Here is a 24,248-nt window from a genome sequence, read left to right on the forward strand (position 1 = left end):
ACACACTCAAACGTCAAATAGTCAATGCCTTACACGAGTAAGTCAAAAAAGTAAATGTAAATTAATACAAAAGTTATTGAGTACAGTAGCTGCATCATACACATACACCATACATAAATAAAGGTAAATAAAGGTATATATATAAGAATTGCTCGTTTAATATAATGATATGAGATTATGATTGTCGTTATACAGCTGTCTAAAAAGTGAAAGATGTCTTAGCATTGTGTCCAATCTATACTAATATTATAAAGCTGCAGTGTTTGTTTGTTTGTTTGTTTGAACGCGCTAATCTCTGGTACTACTGTTCCGATTTGAATGATTTTTTCAGTGTTGGGTAGTCTATTTATCGAGGAAGGCTATGTTTTTTTTTCGAAATTAGGGATCCGTAATAAAATTGCTATTTTGTAACACAAGGTGTAAAATCGAGAACCTATTTTTGCGTGCGCTGCAAAAACTATTCACAATAGAACAAAATGATGTACAGGCTATAATATAGGCAATATTTTATTACTTATAAAACTATCGCGTGAATTATACTTTATATGGCAAAACAACGTTTGCCGGGTCAGCTAGTATGTTATAATATTTAAATATTATAATTTGAATCTCCTAAGGAACTTGTTTAACATTTGGCAACAATTTTCATTTGAAATGACAATCGGTTATCTTGTAGGTAATGTATTCGATTATGCATTCTTATTGTGATTGTTTGATTCAATGCAAATGCCATCGTTCTTTATGTTCGTTGAGGTCGTCACTTACCTTAGAGTATTTACCTAAACGGAAACGACAAGAGTAGTAGTTAAAAAAAACTAACTAACACGCTTTTTATAGAAAACAAAATCAAAAAATTTAAATTTTGTATTAAAATTTAAAATTAACATCAATTCCTGCCTTGTGTTCTACAATAGATTAAACTTAGATAAATTAACGAAAATCTTTTTTTGCAAGTTGAAAAATGGACTAATCTTATCAAATTAATGTATTGTCATCGGTCTTCGATAAATCTACAAAGTTTGAACGAAATCTGTTCGTTTAAAGTGGGTGAAAATCGCAACCAAATGAGTCGGCTACAATTAAACATACATGCAGGTGAAGCTAATAGAAAGCGTGTAAAAACAGTGTGTACTCAAGACCCCACACGACAGAATATGTAAATACGAAGTACATTTTTTTTTTTATGGAATAGGAGGACAAACGAGCGTTCGGGTCACCTGTTGTTTGGTGATCACCGCCGCCCACAATCTCTTGCAACACCAGAGGAATCACAGGAGCGTTGCCGGCCTTTAAGGAAGGTGTACGCGCTTTTTTTGAAGGTACCCATGTCGTATCGTCCCGGAAACACCGCACAAGGTAGCTCATTCCACAGCTTTGTAGTACGTGGAAGAAAGCTCCTTGAAAACCGCACTGTGGAGGACCGCCACACATCCAGGTGGTGAGAATGATATCCTAACATGTGGCGTGTCGTGCGAAGGTGGAATTCGGCGGCAGGAATCAGGTTAAACAGCTCTTCGGAACACTCCCAGTGATAAATGCGGTAGAAGACACACAATGAAGCGACGTCTCTACGCAACGCCAAATGATCCAGCCGTTCACAGAGTACTGGTTTCCCGACAATTCGAGCTGCTCTGCGTTGCACGCGGTCAAATGGATCGAGCTGATACTGGGGTGCGCCAGACCAGAGATGACAGCAATACTCCATGTGTGGCCGGACCTGCGCTTTGTAGAGCGCTAGACATATAATAATTTTGTTTTATTGAAGTTATACTTCTTTAGACGCGTTATGAAAAAATGATGAGAGTGAAATTTTAAGTTACGCGCGCATCACTATAACACAAAAGTATCAGGTTGAAGTTGGTTCCTAAAATTTTCTGACGTTTGCGTCATTCGTTAATTTTTTTTTTGGTTTCTTCGTCCATTATAATTGGCAAACGGTTCAAGCCCATACAGCCGTATTCATTATTTGATAATTAATAATTTTCAAAGCCATTTTTTCAATATATTTATAAAATTATTCTTTCTAAAAACTTAGAATAGCACGAGGAATAAATCATTTTAATGAGTTTTGCTTCACGCTAAAGAAGCATAACTTTCTGCGTACATACATAAGTACACACACACTTTTTTATGCATAGAGTAATAACCGTTAAGCAGTTTGTTACTTGTAAGTGATATCCCTCATCCCTTATAGAAGTAGTAATAGAGCAAAACTTGGATAAGATTCGAACTTTACGCGGCGATTTTGAATTTACTTACAGAAATAGCTCCGATAATCAGGCGATCTTTGCCACAAGTTTTTTCCGCGTTTCATGCGAATAACATCTCCTTTGGGTAAATACTTTAAGCTCGGTACTTAAAAGGTACATGCAAGGTTACTATGGCAGCCTCCAAGCTTCATTACGTTATTCATATTGAATTATAATTATTAATAAGTTAGTTATTAATTATTAATATTGTCTTAGATTAAGGATTGGGCTCCGCTGCGGTCAAACTAGATACCTTAGGCGTAGTCGCAAAGTGCGGCATCTAATACTTCAACCGAGAGGGCGTACTCGAGCCAGTCTCGAAACGTTGACGTTCCACATGTTCTGTTAAACTTTCCTAATGATTGAAACTAAAATAGTTTGTGTAGTAAAACTTCGTAAAAATAATACTACAAGAAATAAGAAAGACACTGGGATCCACATATCATCAGTAAGTATTTTGTATTTTATTAATTTCAATGTAAAATAACACGATGCGTGTGTTAAAAAAATTTGAAATAGGCCATTGATTGTCAAGAATCCACGCACACAAGCATCTAAAAGTTGACGTAATAAAAAAACCTATTGTTTGAGGTATTGCGGTATATAGTCTAGGACCAATCCTTAATCTAAGGTACCAATTTATTTACTTATTGGTTTAAATTTGCAGTTATTTCAGGACTGACTTGAAGCAGAGAATAATATAACGCCTGTAAAAAAGTTGCTAGCCATGAAACTACGAATTGCTACATAAATTTTATCAGGCGCTATATATCTTTATTTATATATAATTCTTCTGTGACTGTGTATGTCCCTGAACTCCTCCTAGACGGCTGGACCGATTTGGATGAAATTTTTTGTGTGAGTTCAAGGGGATTCGAGGATGGTTTAGATTCACAATTGAACTACCTCCTAAACGGCTGGACCGATTTTGATGATTTTTTGTTTGTTTCAGTGAAATTGAGATTGGTTTAGATTCTCAATTACGTCCATATAATAAAATTCTCCTGCTCATGTGTATGTTAGTGAACTCCTCCTAACGGCTGGACAGATTTTTCAAATTTAAGACGTGTGTACAGGACAACGTCTGTTGGGTCCACTAGTCTTTATATATAAAAATTAATTGCTGTTCGTTAGTCTCGCTAAAACTCGAGAACTGCTGGACCGATTTGCCTAATTTTGGTCTTGAATTATTTGTGGAAGTCCACAGAAGGTTAAAGTGAGTAAATATGAAAATGCTTAGAATTAACTAAAAACAGCATTTTTGTTTTTCCTTTGATGTGTCCCCCGTCGTTCAGAAATCAGAAAGAATAGTTTAAAATGAATTAGAATTTTTATATCTTTCCAACTTTCTCAGCAGGTAAAATATAAATTTAATTTAAGCTCAAATAAAGTTTGATAACAAATTTTTTATGAACGATAAATCTTAAGTTTTGTCATAAGAAATAAAGATTTTTATAAGTACTACGTGCTTAGTCATGTGTGTATGCGGGTATCATCTAGTTTAAGATAAAATTCTATAGAATTTTTAGTTTTAAATATACATTTCGCTTACGTCTCATCTAGATTATATTGTCTTCAAACAACGGCACTTTGGTTTTTTTAATTTGGCTCACCCGTCGTACTTATCATGTTGAGATGAATGAGACAATTGAATGAACAATGATTAGCATGGCACCAACTGTAAAAGCTAGAGGTATTTTGGTAATTTTTCTCACTAAAAATAGAAATTTAAAGGAAAAATCATTTTCTTCTCATATTCTGTACATATATATTTATTTTTTGTAAAAATATAAGCTTTATATAAACCGTCAAGAGATGGTTTCAATTATGAGCTATTTTGGCAATTTCTTGGAGTTAAGCTCTGGTGTTGCAAATGTTTATGGGTCTTGCCTTGTTTAAGCTCTGGTGGTACAAATGTTTATGGGTCTTGCCTTGTCCCCCTCTCTAGAAAAATAAATAAAAAAAAACAATTTACCAAGACTCTGCTGTGTGTCTGTGATTTCGTCCGGCTCTCTATTTGTCAGAAGACTTACTAAGTCTTCTGTAATTTTATAAACCAAAATAGCAAATTTTTACAGAATATTGTATTACAATGGAGAGGGCTATTCTCGGAGTTACCCTGCGAGTTCGAATCAGAAATGAGGAGATACTTAGGAGAACCAAACTCACAGACATAGCTCAGATGGTTGCGAAACTGAAGTGGCAGTGGCTCGATGGACAGATCGCCGTTTGAGCAGTAAAGTCCTCGAATGGCGACCACTTACCGGAAGACGTAGAGTTGCTAGGCCCCCCATACAAGATGGACCGACGTACTGGTCAAGATGGATGGAGTAGGTTGGATGAGGGCAGCGCAGGACTGCTGCTCATGGCGATCTTTGGAGTCGGCCTTTGTCCAGCGGTGGATGTCTTCAGGCTGATATGGTGATGAATTACAACTTCCGCTTTATTAGAAACTACTCAAAAAAAGCCTCCTTGAAAAATGAAGAAATCGTTAATTCATAGAGGTCTATTATATCTCACAGACCCGACAGACCCTGTTCTGTCAGTAAAAGAAATATGATGTAATGTGAGTTATTCTTTAGAAATAGACATATGCCATATGTAGACCATGTAGATCTATATAAGATATACAATTCCACCATACATTATGTTGTTATATCTCTAAGGGCTTAGGCAGTGTTTTCGTTGAAAGCTTCCAGACTGCTTATTTTGTTCCAACACATCCAACAAATATAGTTAACTAGTGGACCCAACAGACGTTGTCCTGTACACACGTGTTAAATTCGAAAAATCGGTCCTGCCGTAAGGAGGTGTTCACTAACGTACACATGAACAGGATAATTATATTATATGGACGGAATTGAGAATCTAAATCAATCTCAAATTCACCGGAACACACAAAAAAATCATCTAAATCGGTCCAGCCGTTTAGGAGGTAGTTCAATTGTGAATCTAAACCATTCTCGAATCCACCTGAAGACGCACAGAAAGTTTCATAAAAATCGGTCTAGCCGTTTAGGAGGAGTTCAGTGACATACACACGCACACAAGAAATATATATATATAAAGATGTATACAAAAATTTCAGAAATCATACTAAAACCTTCCGCGAGAACCACATTAGTGAGTTCAGTATGAAAATCAGTGCAGTAGTTTCTCAGTTTATCGCGAACAGACACCGCGGAGGACTTTGTTCTATAATAATACAAGCTGACTCGACAGACGTTGTTCTGTACATAATAAATAAAATACTATTCTTGTCAATAATATTTCATAGCATCAAGAATTATTTCGCAACATATGCTCCATGTTTTTTTAAATTGTAATTGTTTCACAGCGGAACTTTAAAACCGTGCGTCAATAAATCCTCTCATAGAAAATATGTCCATACAAAACAAATATTGAAAATAAATATATTGGGTCCCAAATCGAAATAAAAAGTATCCTATCTCTTAAGTTGGACTCAACTGCACTCCATGAAGTAATCCCCATTAAAATTCGTTAATTAGTTTAGGAGTCCATCGCGGACAAACAACATGTCACGTATTTTATATTTATTTATTTATTTATTATATACAGACATTTTATCACATAATATTACACGATATTTGGTCCCTACAATAGGCGTAGCCTGTCCTGTAGGCAACCAATTTACATTCTATGGTTAACAATATGAACCGAAAGGTCAAAAAGTTCACTCTGTATATGTGTGTGTGTCTCTGGGTGTGTGTGTGTGTGTGTGGGTGGGTGGGTGTGAGTGTAAAGTATTAACATTATATGAATGCTAAGCTATCACTTTAAGAATAGCTTCCATGTCTGCATAAGTGAGTGTGTGTAACCATGTCTGTATTTTAAATTTGACCTGATGGACCGAGCAATTTTTAATAGAACATTTTAAATTGACCTTGTTGTATATATATGTATGTAAGAATGGGCTAAATCTACTTGCAAATGTTGTATTTATTATTAGTGTTGGAATCTTGTACGAACAGCTATCTAGTAGGTTTTTATAATTAGGCGAATTCAAGACCTCCTTATGCATGCTTGTAAGCATATTAAGATTAAGATGTTAAGATGTTTCTTTTATTTTTAATTAGGTCACGCAGGGCTCTCTTAGAAGATCTTCGACGAGGTCTTTCAGAAGGTTGTGGTATGTGGTAACGCAAACCTTGTTCAGTTCAAGCCTCAAAAGGTTGCCAATAATAATAATTCCCCATTCGTCGTATCTTTGATTTTCGATAAGATAGGTTAAGATAAGATAGATTCGGCTGATTAGACTGTGACAGCTGTAAAACTTCGAAAATAATTGAAGTTGACTGTCAACCTCTATTTTGAGTAATGTGCGCATGCTAACACAATGTGAAATACAAATCGCGAGTGTAAGGTACAGTTTGTCACGCACACTAAAGTAATAAACCTGGCCTGTTTTCATCGGTGATCTAACAACAAGAGGCTCTGTCTAGACTTATAAATTATCTAAGCATCTTTACATAATATCAAAACTGATGAGTTGTGTAGTGGTGTGTTGGTGGCTCAGGCACTAACACCAATAAGTACTGAGTCAAGACCTTTTAGCAATGAATTATGCGCCACACAGTTTTACTTATTTTTGGAGTCGGTGTCATCCAAGATAGGTTTTTAACTACATATGTATGTATAACTACATAGTTATAGGTGAGATGTGCTTGAGTCGTGAGGAGGCGAGAGCGGGTCGCGGCGGAAGTACACCGATTCCAAAAATAACAATAATCGTAACTAGAATTAGGTTAATTAATTAGATTGTATAAAAATACGCCATTATTTTTATACTTTTTAGTGCATATTATATCTATTGTCTTGGAATAGTGTTTTTGAAGTCGGTTGCCTTTTTTGTTATTTTTTTTTTTTTTCAATAATATAGTACTGTACTTATATTGAGAATTGGTCTCCGCTGCGCTCCTAGGGTAGATACCGCACTACCTAAGAACACTTTTTTATTTCTGGTACAAAGATACTTGTGTGCACGGCATCTTGATACTGAATGGTATCTATGTAACATACGCTTAGTGTTATTTTACATTGAAATTAATAAAATACAAAATACTTACTGATGATATGTGATCCCAGTGTCTTTCTTATTTCTTATAGTATTATTTTTACAAGTTTCACTACGCAACCCGGTATTTTAGTTTCAATTATTAGCAAAGTTTAACAGAACATGTGGCACGTCAATACATTGTTCAAGACTGGCTCGAGTAGGTTACTGCATGACAACACCTTAAATAATTTATATTTTATTTTATCTAGATATAGACTGACAGTTGTGACAGACTCTATATCAGCGAACGCACGCACCTTAAAACAAAATGACGTGTGTAAGACGTAGCTTCTCATGCACACTTAACTAATAAACCTGAACTGTTGTCATGCATTGCTTAACAGCACGAGGCTCTATCTAAGGGTATAAATTATTTGATACGTCTTTGTATATTTATATTTTAGAATGTGTCTGCGAAAATTCCAACCATATCTAATTATGGTCTGATTTTTTCCAAATCAGTTTTTCAGGTTAGAACGTATCTTTTTCGATTTTTATTGAACTAATTTAAGTTTATTTGAAAATAAATAGTAGTTTAAAAAAACTAAAAAACACACTATTATAGCAAACCGAACTAAAAAACAGAAAAGAAATTTAAAATTAACATCAATTCCTGCCTTACGATAGACTAAACCTTACGAGACGATAAATGAAAATTATATAAAATAACAAAAATGTTTTTCTTGCAAATTGAAAAATGGAATAATTTTATCAAATTAATGTATTGTCATCCGTCTCTGAAAAATCTACGAAGCTTAAATGTAATCAGGCCGTTTAAATTGGGTCAAAATCGCGCCCAAATGACTCGGTAACAAACAAACATACATACAGGTGAAGCTAATAAAAAGCGTGTAAAATGCCAATCGAAACAAACGAATTCATGTTTAAAGTTGAATAAATATTAGTGTATTCCATACACGTGGGTTGGGCTACTAAGTCGTGATGTCATTTAAACAGTGACAGTAGGGCTGCCATTTTTTGACAGTCCGTTAATATGAATCACGTGACCAGTTTTGTGTTCTTAACTCAATCTCGACATGATTGTGGTTTGGAACGTTTTTCTGGAATTACGTCCAATTATGGAAACTATTTTTATCACGTAATAAATATTTTTGAATATTTGATATAAAATAGTTTTAATCCACTAACCAGATGGATAAAATGTTTTTAGTAATTTATCAGTATAAGAAATCAGGAATCCTTTCATTAAATTCATTTAATTAACTGTAGTCTCAAATAGCCATAGCCAATTAAAATCGCAGTGCCTAGATCTTAGACTTTATATAAAATGTCTGATGTTACAGTAATAATGAACAATCGGAGTGGTTCACTGCACTCGCGAGTTGCCACAGAGTAGCTAATACAGTTGGTCAAATTTCATAACTGGCTAGGGCTGCTTCTTCAGATTCCCTATTGATTTTATGGTTAAATAAGGGACGAGACGAGCAGGACGTTCAGCTGATTGTAATTTATACGCCCTACCCATTACAATCCAGTGCAGTGGATTCTTGAAAAACCCAAAAATTCTGAGCGACACTACAATTACGCTCGTCACCTTGAGACATAAGATGTTAAGTCTCATTTGTCCAGTAATTTGCTGCGCCCTTCAGACCGAAACACAGTAATGATTACACCTTACTGATCCACGGCAGAACTAGGCGCCGTTGTGGTACCCATAATCTAGCCTAGCCGGCTAAAAAGCAAAGGAGCCTCACTGGTAAAATAATAATACACTTTGTATTTCTTACATTCTTTTGAAAAATAGAATATTTTATTTGCTTTGGAGTCATTTTTGAAATCATCATTTTGATTTTCATTATATTTTTTGCTATACCAGTAACTCCCTGTAAAAATTTTAGCTGTTTAACTGTTGCGGTATTTGAGAAAGATAAAGCCCTCTGACAACTGGACAGATGGGCAGTGAAGTGTTAGTTATAGGGTCCCAGTTGGTTACCTTTTGGGTGCGAAATCTTAATTAAGACTTTTATAATTAAAATCTGTCGATAAATCATTTTTCTTGTTTAACAATCAGTTACTGAAATTAATTACTTTAATTGTTGCAGTAACTATTTAAGCCATCTGTAATAACATTTTGGTAAATTAATTACAAAGTTACCGGTGAAAAACCACAGTTATAAAATGGAACAAAGATTTAACACTAACAAATTCAAAGCAAATTACTTATAAGTAACATTTTTGATAACTCTTCGAAATTACGGAATTAATGAAAATGTTGCCAAGAAACAAATTAGTGTTTAAATAAGTAGATGTTTATTCAAAAAAATATATCTATGTGTTACTATTTTGAATGGAGATTGTATGAAGTAATTAAAAAAAGACAAAATTCTTCTCTAAAAATCATTTGTTTCTTAAAACAAAAAGGACAAGCCAAAACATATATGGAAATGTTTTAATGAAAACGCCCAACTGTGATTTAACATTAGTTTTTGGGTTACACCATTGTTCATTATTATTGTAACTAACCCGATGTTTTTATTTATTTATTTATTAAGGTTTACTCACAGATACTCATACATAGAAACTTATTTAGAATTTATATACATAACTTACTATAGTGAACATCAAATTATGGGCAAATACAGCATTATAATAGTTACCTTAGCTGTAAACGGAGCAAAAGAAGAAATATGTTATGGATAAAATAATATAATATATATTTAAATTATCTACTTCGCTATTGCTTAAAGTATTACTAGAAAAGTAAATATTTATAAAAAAATATATATAGTCAACATGTACACAAATAAAATTTTAAAAACAAAATTTTATGAACGGTGCGGGACTAGATTCTACAAGTATTTATTAATAGTGCTCCATCTCATACTCCAAACGCGCTCTTTTAAACTTGGTTTCGTGATCTTTTCAGCGGGAATGCATTACAGGGGACACCACTTTATTTTTTTTTAATAAATTTTAAAAATAATTTATACATAATAAAACGCCACTCACAGATACAAGTTACCTTAAGATAAGTTAATTTACCAGTGGGAGGCACCTTTTCACAGGATGCCGGCTAGATTATGGTTACCACAACGGCGCCTATTTCTTCCGTGAAGCAGTAATGTGTAAACATTACTGTGTTTCGGTCTGAAGGGCGGCGTAGCTAGTGAAATTACTGGGCAAACGAGACTTAACATCTTATGTCTCAAGGAGAAGAGCGTAATTATAGTGCTGCTCAGAATTTTTGGATTTTTAAAGCATCCTGAGCGACACTGCATTGAAATGGGCAGGGCGTATCAGTTACCATCAGCTCAACGCCCTGCTCGTCTCGTCCCTTATTGTAAAGTTGAGGTATTTGCCCGTTTACTCCTTTTACCTTAAAAAGTAAACGGGCAAATAAAGTTAAGCCCTTGAATCATAATGAACATCCATTTAAAGACTATTTTTTTCGTAAAGTAATTCATTAGTTCGTTTTAATGCCACGTAACACTTTGTAATATCAAAGCGTGTATTTACTAACTGTATTCGTATAGTCTGTGTGCAGTGGTCGGTGAGTGAGGGAACGGTCGTCGTATCGGTCAGGTGGGTGCGAGGCTTCCGCGTTACGATAAGGCGAAGCATGTTCGATAACTAATTTATTTATTTATAAACGATATCTTTATATGATATATTTTTCATCAAATTTTGTACACAATTATTTATGTTTTTTTCCCCAGGAACGTTAAAATGAATGAATGTTACGTTTAAATCCTAAAATATTAGTGGTAGGTAGATATGCTGGTAGGTATACGACTTAGGGTTCTTCGGTTCTACGGTTTACAACACTTCAACCGACCGGCAACGCCTGATATTAATGTCCATATGCACCCGGTTTTTTTTACATTATTTCAGGCGAGGCACATAATACACGTATACACCCCCCTTATTAAAAAAAAAAACATATTTTATTTAAAGATTGTAATAATATTCAAATTCAAATATGTTTATTCAAAATAGGATGTGACATCACTTATTGAAAGACAAAAACTATCACCCATTCCAAAAAAGAATGCCTCAGACTTGAGAAGAACAGCCGCAACAAACTCAGGGGCTTTTGTTTTTCTACAAAAAAGTATGTTTACAAAGGAATATTGTACAATTAAACTTGAAATTATTTAATAGCCTGAGGGCGGTCGCTCCATTCCCAATGTGTGATTTTGAATTCAATTAAAAAATTCAAACAATTCTTTTGAATATCGTTATACGTTTGTTTTAAACAATTTCTGGGATCTTGTTGTAACAGCACATACATCGCCCCACAAAAGATAAAAACAATATATACATTAAACACAAACCCATTTCACTTTTCGCCAATAATATGCATTTAGGCTGTAATTTTGGTATTAAAAAAACAAGCACATTAACTTTGTTTGCGGTCGCTTTCAATACCCGAAGTCGACTATAAGAAGAATCAAAGAGGATATAAATACTATGTAATAAGTGGCGGGGCTGCCTAAGTAAAAATTGAAATTTAGTTTAGTACACGTAACGTGCAGTTATTTAACATAAGTTTGAAATAGAAGTACCTAATAACAGTATCGCGATTGGCGGATGAAGTATAATCTAGTAATTACAATAGGTCGACGAAGTATAATCCGGATAATTGTGAAAGCGAACACTTGCTTAAAACGTAGTGGATTTCGGTTATCTCCGTTTTTACAAGATTATAACCGTCATCTGTCAATCTATCAATGACTGCACGTTTTATACATTCGGGTGTGTCGCTTTTTTCTTAGAGAGTTTTGCTAGGCTGAGAAATATTATACAGAATACCGTTTCTATGTAACTATGTAAATCAATCCTGAAACAACATTTCAAAATGTCAATTTTAAATTCAAAATACATACAAAACAGTTATCTGTCAGATTCAAATAAATACCAAAGTAAAAACATTCAACACGTCGGTTATTGAAATGCCAGAAGTAGGAAGTGGATTGAAATAGACAAAAACCAGGCGACGCATCAATGGACCTTAACAGAGGACACCTACCATCGAGTGACCATCACGCTTCTGTAAATTTGTGACAATTATAAGATTTATTACTCTCAGCAAAAATCACCTTCAACTAAATTAAAATTATTTAAAATTTTATCAATATCATTTAATTATGTAAAGTAATATATTACAATTAAACAGTTTTGATCGATTAATTGTACATTACTCAGTGATTTATATCGAGGGTGTGATTTCTAGAGTAATCTGTTTTCCCCTACATTATTACATATATACGTCATACTCATATAGTTACTTATTCTCATAAAAGGTTATTATATACATTGTTATTATACAAATGATTTGAGTTTTCTTTAGTGTTAATTCCACCAATATTTGTCTTTAAACAATTCGACACGTGTTTCGCCTCTACACGAGGCATCCTCAGGACGTGTTGTTTCGCTTAAATCTGGCACGAGACTCCTCGGACTTAACACCAAAGAAAACTCAAATCATTTGTATAAGTATGAATTACCGCAAAGTAACGCCTACTTCAATAATTTTTTCTTACATTGTAATTAGCCAATTTTTTGTGAAAGAGGAGAATAATTATACAGTTTGCTATTTATTACTATTTATGAAGTATTCGATATTTAAAATTTTTTACACGCTTTTTATTAGCTTCACCTGTATGTATGTTTATTTGAAGGAGCTGGGCTGGTTGGAATGACTGGGCAACACTGCACGCAAAATGGACCCAATTAAGCGGTCTTATTGCGGAAACAGGAGCCCTTTACCAATACCAAATACCAATGTATGTTTATTTGTAACCGACTCAATGGCCAGCTTTGAAGTCTGTCAGAATATTCAAAAGCCAAATATTTTGTGTTAAACAAATACATGAACACGTAAATAATAGATTTTCAACTTTTCGCCGAAGCACTTTCGGCCCAGTTGTCTTATATATAAAAGTACTTAATTATAATGTGACTTATTTATACATACAGGCAGTTTCGGCTCCTTCGATCAATAAGAGTACCTAATTCAAATTTCTAAACCAAAGTGATATATTTCTCTGTGACAATAAGGGATGAGACGATCAAGACGTTCAGCTGATGGTAACTGATACGCCTTGCCCATTACAATGCAGTGCCGTTCAGGGTTCTTGAAAAACCCAATAATTCTGAGCGGCACTACAATTGCGCTCATCACCTTGAGACATAAGATGTTAATTCTCATTTGTATGCCCAGTAATTTCACTAGCTATTGCGCCCTTCAGACCGAAACACAATAATGCTTATACATTACTGCTTCACGGCTGAAATAGGCGTCGTTATGTCAAACTAGCCGGAATCCTGTGCAAAGGAGTTTTCCACTAGTATATATATGTATACAACTGCAACGTAATCTCAAATAAATACTCCGACATTCTTAACATTCTTTAAACATCGACAAGGATCGCTCTATTACGAAAATAATTCCAAGTCTGATTTAAAAACAATATTACAACACGCAACGCACTCCCCCTTAAACGTTTCCTACCACAGAACAGTTCGAGCGATCGCGGCATTCTTGCGCACGCGCACTGCCTACGAGCACGCGCTGTGACATCACAGTGAAGTGCAGTGACATTATTGTGAAGTGAATTTACATTATTGTGAAGTGAATCCACGTAAAACTCATGCCAATCTGTGTAAGCAGTATTTCGTATTTTTTTACTGTGAGAAAATTTCTGTCTATTTCAAAATAGGTGAAAACTTAAGACATACTTAGATAAAACTTAAAAGTAAATAAACGCTAGAGAGTTGATGAATGTCTGTGATCTAGTTAAGAGCCAAAAAGCAAACTCTTATTTTTTTTTATATTTTCTTAGAAGAGCTTTTTTTTGGAAGATGAAAATAATAATTAAGAGGTTTTTCTTTATTACTTTGAACTTTAGATATTTAAAACGTTTTTATACGCTTTTTATTACCTTCACCTGTATGTATGTTTGTTTGTAACAGACTCATTGGGACGCGATTTTGACCCACTTTAAACGGCCAGATTTCGTTTAAAATTAGTAGATTTATCGAGTACCAATGATAATACATTAACTTGATAAAATTATTCCATTTTTCAAATTGCAAAATAAGATTTTTATTAATTTATATAATTTTCATCTATCGTCTGAAAGGCAGGAATTGATGTTAATTTTAAATTTCAAAAATTTATTTTTTTATTTTTTAGTTCGGTTTTTTACAAAAAGCGTGTTTTTTTAGTTTTTTTCGTATATTACAGACATTGAGTTTCTTGTATGTTCTTCTCACGAGCTCTACTTTTTACGAAAACATATGGTAAATTCAGTAATTTATAAAAAATATTTATGTGAAGATTTAAAAGCGCTTAGCTTAAGCCTAATTGAATAAAGTTTATGTGACTTCAAGCGCAACTCACTGTTCGAATAACTTGTACTGCGAATATATATAGTTATTTTTAAGTCAAAAAAATATAGGTTCCAGACCAGTAATCACAACATATCTAATATATAAAATTCTCGTGTCATGGTGTTAAACTTTGAACTCCTCCGAAACGGCTTGACCGATTCTCATGAAATTTTGAGTGCATATTGAGTAGGTCTGAGAATCTGACAACATCTATTTTTCATCCCCCTAAATGTTAAGGGTTAACATTTTTTTTTAATATTTATTATTTTGATTATGAGTCAGCATTAAAAATACATACAAGTTCACATTTTCACCCATCTACGATCAACAGTTACATTTGTTTCGCGATTTTAATATCGGCAATACAACGTTTGCTGGGTCAGCTAGTTATTTACAAAAATCTTCTCCGAAACACGTTCCATCTTATGTTATAAGTATTATACCCATCGGTTAAGTAGTTTCACACTGTAACCGAAGGAAAAAGAAGGCGCTCCATTTATAAGTATAAATTTAAAGTTATTCAAATATTATAACACAACATAAGGAATTTTAGATTTAACATATAATTTTCCTAGTTCCATTACAAGTTCTTATAAACATTCAAGTGCGTGATAAAAAAGTTTTACAGTAACCTCTTTGTGTCCTCCTAAGCAAACCCTTCATTTCAATACAAATGATTTGAGTTTTTACGAGATTTTGGCGAGACAACACGTCCTGAGGATGCCTCGTGTAGAGGCGAAACACGTGTCGAATTGTTTAAAGACAAATATTGGCGGAATTAACACTTAAGAAAACTGAAATCATTTGTATGATAATGGATTTCCGCAAAGCAACGCCTACTTCAATAAATTTTCCTTCATTTCAAGTTTATTAAAATATTTATACGGTTCTTTATCGTTGAGGTCTTTCCTTCTTAGACCGCCATAGCCAATTCATAGTGTCAAATAAATGCGTTTACAAATGAAAGGAGATGAGATAAAACGAAATTTTTTATTCTGCTTTGGAATAGGGTATCTCCAGATCTTAAATATTACAATGTGTCCTCTATCCAGTTTATATTAAAAGCATGCAAAAACTTAAAAAACTTAACTAAATTTGTCCGTTAATTAGTGCTTCAGCTAACTCCAAATCACTCTGTCCTTGACTTGCTGCAGGTCATACGGGATATTGAGTCCCATCAAATTATCACGTCATCCAATTATATTTTTTTATGGAAAAGGACGACAAACTAGGGTACGGGTCACCTGGTAGTAGTAGTTAGTAGTATAAGAAATGACATCAAAAATAATTCTAAAGGAATCAATTTTGAGAAAATAAATGCCTTTTATGCCTGGTGTTAAGTGATCCCCGCCACCCACATTCTATTGCAACAGAGGAAGGTGTACGCGTTTTTTTTGTAAGTACCCATGTCGTATCGTCCCGGATACACAGCACAAAGAATTAATTACATTCCTCACAATTGTTTTTTTTTTATTTAAATTAATCGAAGTTACAAATTTTACTGAATATTGGAGAAATATTAATTTACTTAACATATTTATACATCTACAAGCTGACCTAGCATACGTTGTATTGCCGATATTAAAATCGCGATACAAAAGTAACTGTTGATCGTAGATGGGTGATAATTTGAAGTTGTATGTATTTTAATGCTGACTGATAATCAAACAAATTAAAAAAAAATGTCACAAAAATTAAAAAAAAATCGTGTGGACCACCCTTAACATTTAGGGGAATGTAAAATAGATGTTGTCCGATTCTCAGACCTACCCAATATGCACTCAAAATTTCATGAGAATCGGTCAAGCCGTTTCGGAGGAGTTCAATGTTTAACACCGTGACACGAGAATTTTATATATTAGAGATATAGACTGTGACAGTTGTAAAACGTCGAAAGAATTTACATTGACAGTAAGGCTCTATTTTGAGCAATGCACGCACACTATCACAAAGTGATATACAAATCGCGAGTGTAAGACGTACCTTGTCACGCACACTAAAGTAATAAACCTGGCCTGTTTTGAGGCTCTATCTAGTCGTGTAAGTAATCTATGATAGACGACCTGTATAGCCGAGTGGTTAGCGATCCTACCTACTAAGCTAGAAGTCCCGGGTTCGAATCCCGGTAGTTGCAAGCATTTATATAATGAATATGGACGTTTGTTTCCGAGTCATGGATGTTTAAATGTATTAATGTATGTTTATATGAATTTATGTACGTTTAAGTAAGTATATTGTATTAAATATATCATTGTCTTGTAACCCATAACACAGGCTATATATGCTTAACTTGTGGCAAGATAATTTGTGTGAAAAGTGTGTCAATATTATTATCAATATTATTATGATATTTACTTGGCACGTACAAATATCCGTTTAATATTATTAAAATGTATTACGCGCCAACAATTCTGACACTAAGCGTCGCTTATTGGAAAGTAGCAACAAAGGAAATACTTCCAAGAGTCTATACAAAATGAAAGTCTCGTAAAGTGTGCTATAAATAAACAACAACAATATCTCGGACACCAGATTCGCAATCTGCACCAGATAACTTTAAATTGTGGCGATTTAAAAAAAAACTATTAAGACATTTTACTTTTTTTACTTGACTTGCTCGTGCGGTGTTTCCGGGACGATACGACATGGGTACCTTCAGAAAAATCGCGTACACCTTCATTAAAGGCCGGCAACGCTCTTGTAATGCCTCTGGCGTTGCAAGAGTGGTCAGCGGTGATCACTTAACATCAGGTGACCCGTACGCTAGTCTCTCTATCTCTCGCTAGCTCTTCCATAAAAAGAATACAATCCGCGGCCATTTTGGATACCAATTTGGATTGAACAAGAATATTTTAAACAACTGGTGTAAAGCTTTTGTGGCATGTTCTATATTTACTAGTTATAATTACAAAGCTAAGATTAAGGATTGGTCTCCGCTGCGCTCCAACTAGATACCGCAGGCGTAGTCGCAAAGGGCGGCAACTAATACTAGCTAGCCAGTCTCTAACAATGTGTGACGTTGACAAAGTTGAAACTAAAATGCCGGGTTGCGTAGTAAAACTTTGTAGAAATAATACCACAAGAAATAAAAAAGACACTGGGATCACATATCATCAGTAAGTATTTTGTATTTTATTAATTTCAAAGTAAAATAACACGAAGCGTATGTTACAAAATTAGAAAAGCATCTAATAGTTGCCGAAATAAAAAAAACTATTGTTCTTAGGTAATGCGGTATCTAGTTGAAGCGAAGACCAATCCTTAATCTAAGTTACAAAGACCTGAGTGATTCACATGACGTCTTAGTTCGAAAAAACTTGTATCGTCATTCCAAGCACTAAATCAACGGACCCTGACTGGCATACGCATGAGTGACTCGCAGTGAGGTCACAGGTTCAGTACAGTTCATTTTGACTTACAACTTAAAAGGGGCTTATGTTATAGTAAAGATCAAAGAGGATCTAAATACTACGTAATAAGAGGCTGCCTAAGTAAAAGTTAAAATTTAGTTAATTATAAAACGTGCAGTCATTTGACATAAGTTTGAATTAGTTATAACAATACTAGTGGACCCGACAGACGTTGTCCTGTACACACGTCTTAAATTTGAAAAATCGGTCCAGCCGTTAGGAGGAGTTCACTAACATACGCATGAGCAGGAGAATTATATAATATGGACGGAATTGAGAATCTAAACCAATCTCAAATTCACTGAAACAAACAAAATAATCATCACAATCGGTCCAGCTGTTTAGAAGGTAGTTTAATTGTGAATCTAAACCATTCTCGAATCCACCTGATGACACACACCAATCTCAAATTCACTGGAACACACAAAAATATCATCAAAATCGGTCCAGCCGTTTATGAGGTAGTTCAATTGTGAATCTAAACCATCCTCGAATCCCCTTGAACTCACACAAAAAATTTCATCCAAATCGGTCCAGCCGTGTAGGAGGAGTTCAGGGACATACACACGCTCACAAGAAATATATATATTAAGATTATCGCGAAAAGCGCTGCCCTCATCCAACATATTCAGGCGATTTTGACCAGATCGTCGGTCAATCTTGTGGGGGGCCTGCCAACACTGCGTCTTCCGGTACGTGGTCGCCATTCGAGGACTTTTCTGCCATGTCGAAACTTATTATGGTGTCATTTGGGGCGTGTTCTATATATCGGCATTGTTTTAATAGTGATAACGTCAATTCAGTAATATCACACAAGCTGCGGCGCCTTTCAAACTTTTTACACATTCCTAAAGAGGATGTTAAGACTACGTAATAAGAGGCGAGACTGTCTAAGTAAAAATTGAAATTTAGTTTAGTATGAAACGTGGAGCCATTTGACATGAGTTTCAAATAGTAATTACAATAGGTCGACGAAGTATAATCCGGATAAGTTTGAAAGCGAACAGTTGCTTAAAACGTAGTGGATTTCGGTTATCTCCGCTTTTTACAAGATTATAGCCGTCATCTATCAATCTATCAATGACTGCACGTTTTATACAATTGAGTGAACCGCAACGAATACGAATTCTTAGAGAGTTTCGCTACTGGTAAAAATATTGATGCGTTCCTCTATGTATAGCGTTTTTATTTATTAGAACTAATTTACTAAAACTGTTTTCAAGAAATTCACGATTTTAAACAATTGTATAAGTTTATTTTTTCTATATTGGGGTAAACTTAAAAAATAAGGTATCAATTCATACTCTGTGAACTGATTCCTGCCGGCGAATGCCACCTTCTCATAACACCACAAATAAGGTATATGGCATTCCTCTTGCAGGCGTTTTCAAGGAATTTTCTGCCACTTTAAACTAAAGCTATGGAATCTGCTTCATTACGCGGTGTTTCCAAGACAATACGACGTGGGTACCATCATAAAACAAACGCGTACACCTTTTTAAAAGGCCGGAACTGCGTCCTGTGATTCCTCTGTTTCTGCAGAAAAATTTGACCGACGGTGATCACTTAAGATCAGGTGACCTCGTTTGTCAAAGTCAAAGTCAAATAAACTTCATTAAATTAGGCTTAAACTAAGCGCTTTTGAATCGAAGAATTGAAAGCGCGTTATAATAAGTAGTGCTCGTGAGACGAACATACAAGAAACTCAACGGCCACTCTTCAATTAAATAGAGTATATTGCATTCACATAATAATAATATCAGGTATTAGGCTTTCGTAATTAAACCATTTATACCTGTTTAGAATCAGTTTTACATTTTTTTTTTCATATTAATTTATGTGCTATTAAATAGGGTGGTACAAATTTTGTCTTACAATTACTTAAAGTATTTCCTATTTAGCCATTACCAATAGCATGCAAACTCGGTCTTGATCAAAAATTTTATTACAATATAAATTAATTTATTTTATATTTACACAAAGTATTAATTTGATAATTTATAAAAAAAAATGATTACAGTCAAGATAAAAACAATCTACTTAGAATTATATGTTTAAATGCTTTACTATTTGTGGTCAAAAACTCTTCTATGGAATTTAATGTGTTTTGAAGAAGCCAACTCTGTAAGGATATTATAAATCTTGAAGAGAGAGTAAAAAAATCTTAAGTGAATCAGGGTTCAGAAGACCAAACGGTACAAATATTTTTATTCACTATCAGTTATATGTAAGAGATGTTATACAATCAGTTTATCAATCTCAATCTCTTGTGGTTGACACACGGTTAGCATTTCTTTCATCTTTCACCCTTGACCTCTTCTTCCATAAAAAAGTGTGTGTGTACTTATGCACGCAAGAAGTTATACTTCTTTGGCCTAACGAAGCAAAAAGCATTAAAATGATTTAGTCCCCGTGCTATTCTACGTTTTTAGAAAGAACAATTTCGTAAAAATCTTGCAAAGATGGCTTTGACAATTAATTATTAAATAATGAATACGGCTGTACGGACTTGAACCCTTTGCCTATCCTAATAATGGACGAAGAAACCAAAAAAAAAAATAACGAATGACGCAAACGTCAGAAAATTTTAGGAACCAACTTCAACCTGTTACTTTTACAGTGTTACAGTGATGCGCGCGCATCTTAAAATTTCACTCTCATCATTTTTTCATAACGCGCCTAAAGAAGTATAACTTCAAAAACGAAACATAACAATTTCTCCTTATCATTTAATAAATAATAAAAGAAATAACATTCTAATTGTTACTTTTTTTCATATCAAAATAAAGCTAAACGACTGCCAACAGAGTGTTATAGCACCACTGCTATAGTTAACTGTAAAGTGTAAAGTGATTAGTGAAGGGTGATGTAAAAGTGTATTCGGTGATGATCTGTACATGGTGAGCTGCGAGAATATGATGAAGATGTCTGGTGTTATTATGGTGAGTAAGCAAAAGTCTATTGTTTTGTAATTGAGGAAACCATTGGGAGTATTTTTTGGTATGTGATACCACAGCGGAACCCCCTTACGCCGTGAAGCAAGGAAAGTGCTGCCTAGCGGAGCTCTCTAACGGCCGTTCCCAATATTCAGCCTATCGCTTACTTGAGATAAAAATCGTAACTATCGTTGACTTTTCTGTCCCAATAAACTTATCGACGGAAACTCACCTTATCCATCCACGCTGTCAGTCAATGGGACGACGTATAGCTTACCAGCGATAGAAGTTTGTATGGAATTTCAATTCACTCTTCCCAATATAAGGCGATAAGAATGACTTATCGGGTATATTGGGATAGCTTCAGATTATTCACAGCTAATTACTGACAGTAGAAGTTAGTAATTTATCTCTATCTGTAGATAGTATATTGGGAACGGCCGTAAGAAAAAAGTTATTCACTCGACTCTATGAAACGTGCAGTCAATGATAGATTGACAGATAACGACTATAATCTTGTAAAAAACGTAGATATCCGAAATCTACTACGTTTTCAGCAACTGTTCGCTTTCAAACTTAGCCAGATTATACTTCGTCACCATATTGTAAATACTATTTCAAACATGTTATGCCAAATCACTGCACGTTTCATACTAAACTAAATTTCTTCTTCAATGTGCAACCTTCTTTATAATCTGAATTAAAAAAAAGAATGGTAATTATGATGAAACATGATATAGGTTAGATGTTAGACGATAGGGTATTGAAATGTAAGTAAGCGTAAAAGGATAGATTTGTCTACCTCTAGTAAGTTAAACTAAGGATATGTCGGCGCTAAGCCAGGGTTTTCTCGATAATGGTCCATCACGGTGAAATAACACACTAATAATTTCTTAGTTTGATCACTCACCATTACTTGTATAGAATTCAACTTGAACTGACCAGTCTTCACATAAAACAACCGCTTTTATAGCTACCTTACAATAGATAAAAGTAGACACAACTTCTTTTAAAACAAACAAATAAAATTAAGTACTGGAAAATAATTCCTAAATACAGCTTGATATTTATGATAAATTTTTAGTGAATTTATATAACTTCAAATGATTTATACAATATGATTTGTTCATTAAATTTGAATAAACATTAGTAAATAAGAAGATGGCGCTGCAAGCAAGATTCGAAATGCAATTAAGGAAATACTTATTGCATAAAATAATATGGTTTGATACAGAAAAATGATATTAATTCTAATAGAATTTAATTTAAACATTCACAAAGTAAATTAAGTATTTTAACAATAAATGAAACATCAAACATCTTTAAAACATTCAAACAGTCAAAACAGTGTCTATTAAATATCAAACCATAATAAGTAACGGTTTGATGTTTACAAATAGCTATTTGTAATTAAATTCTATATATTTCAGATATATCTATAACAATTATATTCATTTTAATGATAAACTAAAACAAAAATATCAATAGTTGCCAACTATTGACGGTAGGTGGCGATTTGCGCCCATAGATACATAGCTTATTGAAAACCACATCACTGATAATATTATAGGATTCTTATACGTTAATTTAACGCTTTTAAACCGCGCTATAAACCCCATTACGTTCTCTGCGCCTGTCACTTTAGTACTTAAAAAGAAATGTGTAATGCTAAGTAAGATCTGTCGCGTACTGAGACTTTACTCAGACTTTGCTTACGTAAAACTTAGCTGAGTGCGAGAGAACACGAACTTGATTTTTGCATTGGGCTGTCTTAGCTTAAGCTCAACAGAATTTCAGGTGTCAAATGACTATAAAAAATTAAAATTTAATATTTTCGCCGCTTACCACAATCTATACACCCACACACATCTACAACAGACAATTATTGTTATATATCTTAATATATATAAATTACGTGACACGTTGTTTGTCCGCGATGGACTCCTAAACTAATGAACGGATTTTAATGAGGATAACTTCATCGAGTGCAGTTTAGTCCAACTTGATAGATAGGATAGTTTTTATTTCGATTTGAAACCTATTATTATTTTTATTTCCAATATTTCTTTTGTATGCACATATTTTGTCTGAGAGAATTTATTGACGCACGGCTTGGCAGTTCCGCTGTGAAACAATTTCATTATAACAACAGGGAGCATATTTTACGAAATAATTATTGATGTTATGAAATATTATTGATAAATTAGTTTATTAATTGTTTTATTTATTTAGTATGTACAGAACAACGTCTGTCGGGTCAGCTAGTATAACTATAATTCTTATATAGCTAAGAAAATTATTATATAATCAATACAGATAATCGTAGCCGTACTAACCTACCATATCACTCGTATTTGTCGCCAATTTAATACAATTTCTCAAAATAAACAGCAACTCAATTTATTTAATTCCACATCAACCTGCTTTCGTCATAATGTCATTGACTCCCTGCTTAATGGAGCTAATTTGTATGTCTGTTATTGATATTTTATTTATTAATCTGTATGTCTCTATATCTTTTGTTCATGCCAGTTATTGATATTTTTACTGTGTCTTTTCGTTTTAAGTCTCCTTGTTGATATATATACATTTGTGCATAAATATTTGTTGTTGGTTTGTCGAATAAAGGAAAATAAAATTAAATATCCGGACGACCGAGTCTCGGATTTTTAAGAATGTACAAAACTTGAATAAAAAAAAAAACTAATAGGACATCTGGATTCGAACCGGGGTCTTCTTATTTCTCTGTTATGTTATCCATTTTTTTTTTAAATTGAAACCTAGCTAGATCGATTTATCACCCCCGAAATCCCCTCCATACTTAATTTTATGAAAATCGTTGGAGCCGTTTCCGAGATTCGGATTATGTATATATATATATATATATATATACAAGAATTGCTCATTTAAAGATATAAGGTAAATAGCCATAAAAATTTTATTCAAAGCATCTTAAAATGTTTAAAACATAAAATTACTACAATTGTACCTTGTCCCTTTTGCAACCGCTTGCGGTTACATATCTGCATTAAACATATATATTTCTTAGTAGAGAATCCAGAAAGTAATTCTTCTACTCAATTAACTTGCTTCAATTAAAATAAATCCCTGCGTCAGTACTCCGGACTTTCTGGACTGCCATGTAACCAGTTAGAGTGACATTTTATGGGACACGCAATGTTTCCTGCAAGCGTAATGAACTACTATTCAGGTAGCCTAG

General features: G+C 33.9%; 1 protein-coding gene across 2 annotated transcripts in view; it reads left to right on the plus strand.

Moving 5' to 3' along the window:
- The window catches only part of LOC126969977 (rhophilin-2), a 135,413-nt gene that overhangs the window by 49,586 nt on the left and 61,579 nt on the right, over positions 1-24,248 (plus strand). The window contains exons 1-2 of one of the 2 annotated variants that reach the window (XM_050815625.1): positions 13,840-13,952; positions 20,882-21,034. The exons of the other annotated variant lie outside the window; for it this stretch is intronic. Of the exons in view, the coding sequence (XP_050671582.1) occupies positions 20,990-21,034 (45 nt within the window). The 5' untranslated portion in view covers positions 13,840-13,952; positions 20,882-20,989. Of the gene's footprint in view, positions 1-13,839; positions 13,953-20,881; positions 21,035-24,248 lie in introns of those variants that run through there. 2 annotated transcript variants of the gene reach the window in all.

The sequence above is a fragment of the Leptidea sinapis genome, chromosome 19 (assembly GCF_905404315.1).
Source record: "Leptidea sinapis chromosome 19, ilLepSina1.1, whole genome shotgun sequence".
Taxonomy (NCBI): Eukaryota; Metazoa; Arthropoda; class Insecta; order Lepidoptera; family Pieridae; genus Leptidea; species Leptidea sinapis.